The following is a 1,993-nucleotide window of genomic DNA, read 5'->3' as shown; positions in this document are numbered from 1 at the left end:
TTTCTTAAACATTTAGAGCTAGTGAAGTAGTTGCATGGAGGTTGGGGAATTTCCCCAGTCTTCCCCCCTTCACCAAGTCTGAGGCTGAGCTGATGAGGGCTGTTGATATGTGCAGGCTTTGGGATTTACCTCTTCAGCCACTGGGAGGCCCTCTGCGTTCCCCTTTCCCCGGTGCCTAGCTGCGATTACTCACTCCCCCTCCCCACTCTGCAGCTTGCTGGCTCTCTCTTTCTCCCTCTCAGTCTCACTCTCTCTCTTTCTCTCCCTCTCCTATCGGAGCACAATGAAAGCCTGTGTATCGCCGTGACTCCGGGCGGGAGCCAGTGTCAGCAAAGCGGCGAACAACAGACCCGAGAAAGAGAAAGGAAAATACAAGCTACTTTTTTTTTTTTTTCATCTATAAAGCGGAGCAATACAAGAGATAGAACCACATTGCTTATTGCGAGTCCAGACCCTCAGATCCTCTGGCCGGGGATGGAATGTACAAAAGTGGACAGAAAAGTGGCTGGACATGACTCGGTGCAATTTGCTGGAAGTTTGTAAGTTTGACCATCGTTTGTAAATTACTCTCTGAAGAGTTTGTCTCTCTTGATACTGTATTAGAATAGAGCCGGGGGTGAGCAATAGAAACGTAAGCGGGCAAGAAAAAATGTGTTGAAGGATCTCTCTCAGTGGCAAGCGACTTCAGATTGCTTTCATTTCAGGTTAGGAAACCTTAGAGGGAATGAGGATTTTACCGGTGATTGGATTAGCTGAAGAAAAAAGCATGGTCCTAAAGTCCAGCCACTGACATTGTTAACAATTGAAAAGCCATCTCCCTCCTTGGGGAGAAGACAATATCCTACAGAACCCCAAAGGGGAGAAAACACGGAGCGAAGGGAAAGGGAGGAAAAATTAAAATACAAGACAGTCTCCCTTGATTTTTGCACATTTCCATCGTTGACTTCAAAAACCTGAGACAGCCCTGGTTTATTTTTTGTTTTTGTTTTATGGGTTTTTTTGGGTTTTGTTTTGTTTTTTAAACGTGAGAAAAAGTAAAGGCTGCCGGCTCCCTAGACCATGGTAAATGTGTGTTGCTCTGGAGAAACAGCCCCATAAAGAATCTTCTGAAACAACTAGGTGAGGGGGAGCCCAGCTCTCTTGTTCACACTTCCCTCAGTTCCTTTTCCTGTGCGTTTCTGTCTCTCCCTTGACAATCTCCGAATTCCTGATCTAACCCCCCAGAGCGTGTGTTGACAAAGTACCTAGTGGCTCTTGTCAGTTTGTTGGGGGGGAAAAATCCACCAACTCTATCCAACTTCTCCAGAGCTGTCAAATGCAATTAGATTAAGTTGATCAGGGTTTGTTTCCAACTTATCCTTTCCGATTGGTTTCTTTCTTTCTCCCCACCCTCTTTTTACTAACTCCCCTCCCCCATACCTTTTCCACTGCTCCGCCCCCCCAACCTCTGAAGACCTCTATTCATGTGGCCCTGAACACTGAGCTCACATTTTCAAAAACAGACTTGCCTGCAACACTCAGCAGTAGCTCTTTCCACCTCCCCATCCCAGAGGCAGCAAACGTTGTGTCCAGTAAGATGGGGGACACAGCGCCCCCGCAGGCCCCCGCAGGAGGGCTAGGGGGGGCCTCTGGGGCGGGGCTCCTTGGAGGGGGCTCAGTCACCCCGAGAGTGCACAGTGCTATCGTGGAGCGCCTCCGGGCTCGAATCGCCGTCTGCCGCCAGCACCACCTGAGCTGCGAAGGACGCTATGAACGGGGTAGAGCTGAAAGCTCAGACCGGGAAAGAGAGAGCACCTTGCAGCTCCTGAGCCTAGTACAGCATGGCCAAGGGGCGAGGAAGGCTGGCAAACACACCAAGGCCACTGCCACTGCTGCCACCGCTACAGCGCCTCCGCCGCCCCCTCCTGCTCCTCCTACGGCCTCCCAAAGCGCAGTAGCAACAGCCCCACCGCCCCCACCAGACTATCACCATCACCACCAGCAGCACCTGCTG

The 1,993-nt window shown here is 50.8% G+C and overlaps 1 protein-coding gene across 1 annotated transcript in view; it reads left to right on the top strand.

The window, feature by feature from the left end:
* The first annotated feature begins 213 nt into the window (after positions 1 to 213).
* Positions 214 to 1,993, top strand: part of MAML2 (mastermind like transcriptional coactivator 2) — a 403,472-nt gene continuing 401,692 nt past the window's right edge. Inside the window, exon 1 of the mRNA XM_006162588.3 lies at positions 214 to 1,989. Coding sequence (XP_006162650.1) covers positions 1,577 to 1,989 — 413 coding nt within the window. The 5' untranslated portion in view covers positions 214 to 1,576. The remainder of the gene's footprint in view (positions 1,990 to 1,993) is intronic.

The sequence above is a fragment of the Tupaia chinensis genome, unplaced genomic scaffold (assembly GCF_000334495.1).
Source record: "Tupaia chinensis unplaced genomic scaffold, TupChi_1.0 Scaffold140218_1, whole genome shotgun sequence".
Lineage (NCBI taxonomy): Eukaryota > Metazoa > Chordata > Mammalia > Scandentia > Tupaiidae > Tupaia > Tupaia belangeri.
The sequence above is the reverse complement of the archived record's forward strand: the minus strand, read 5'-3'. Positions and strand labels throughout refer to the sequence as shown.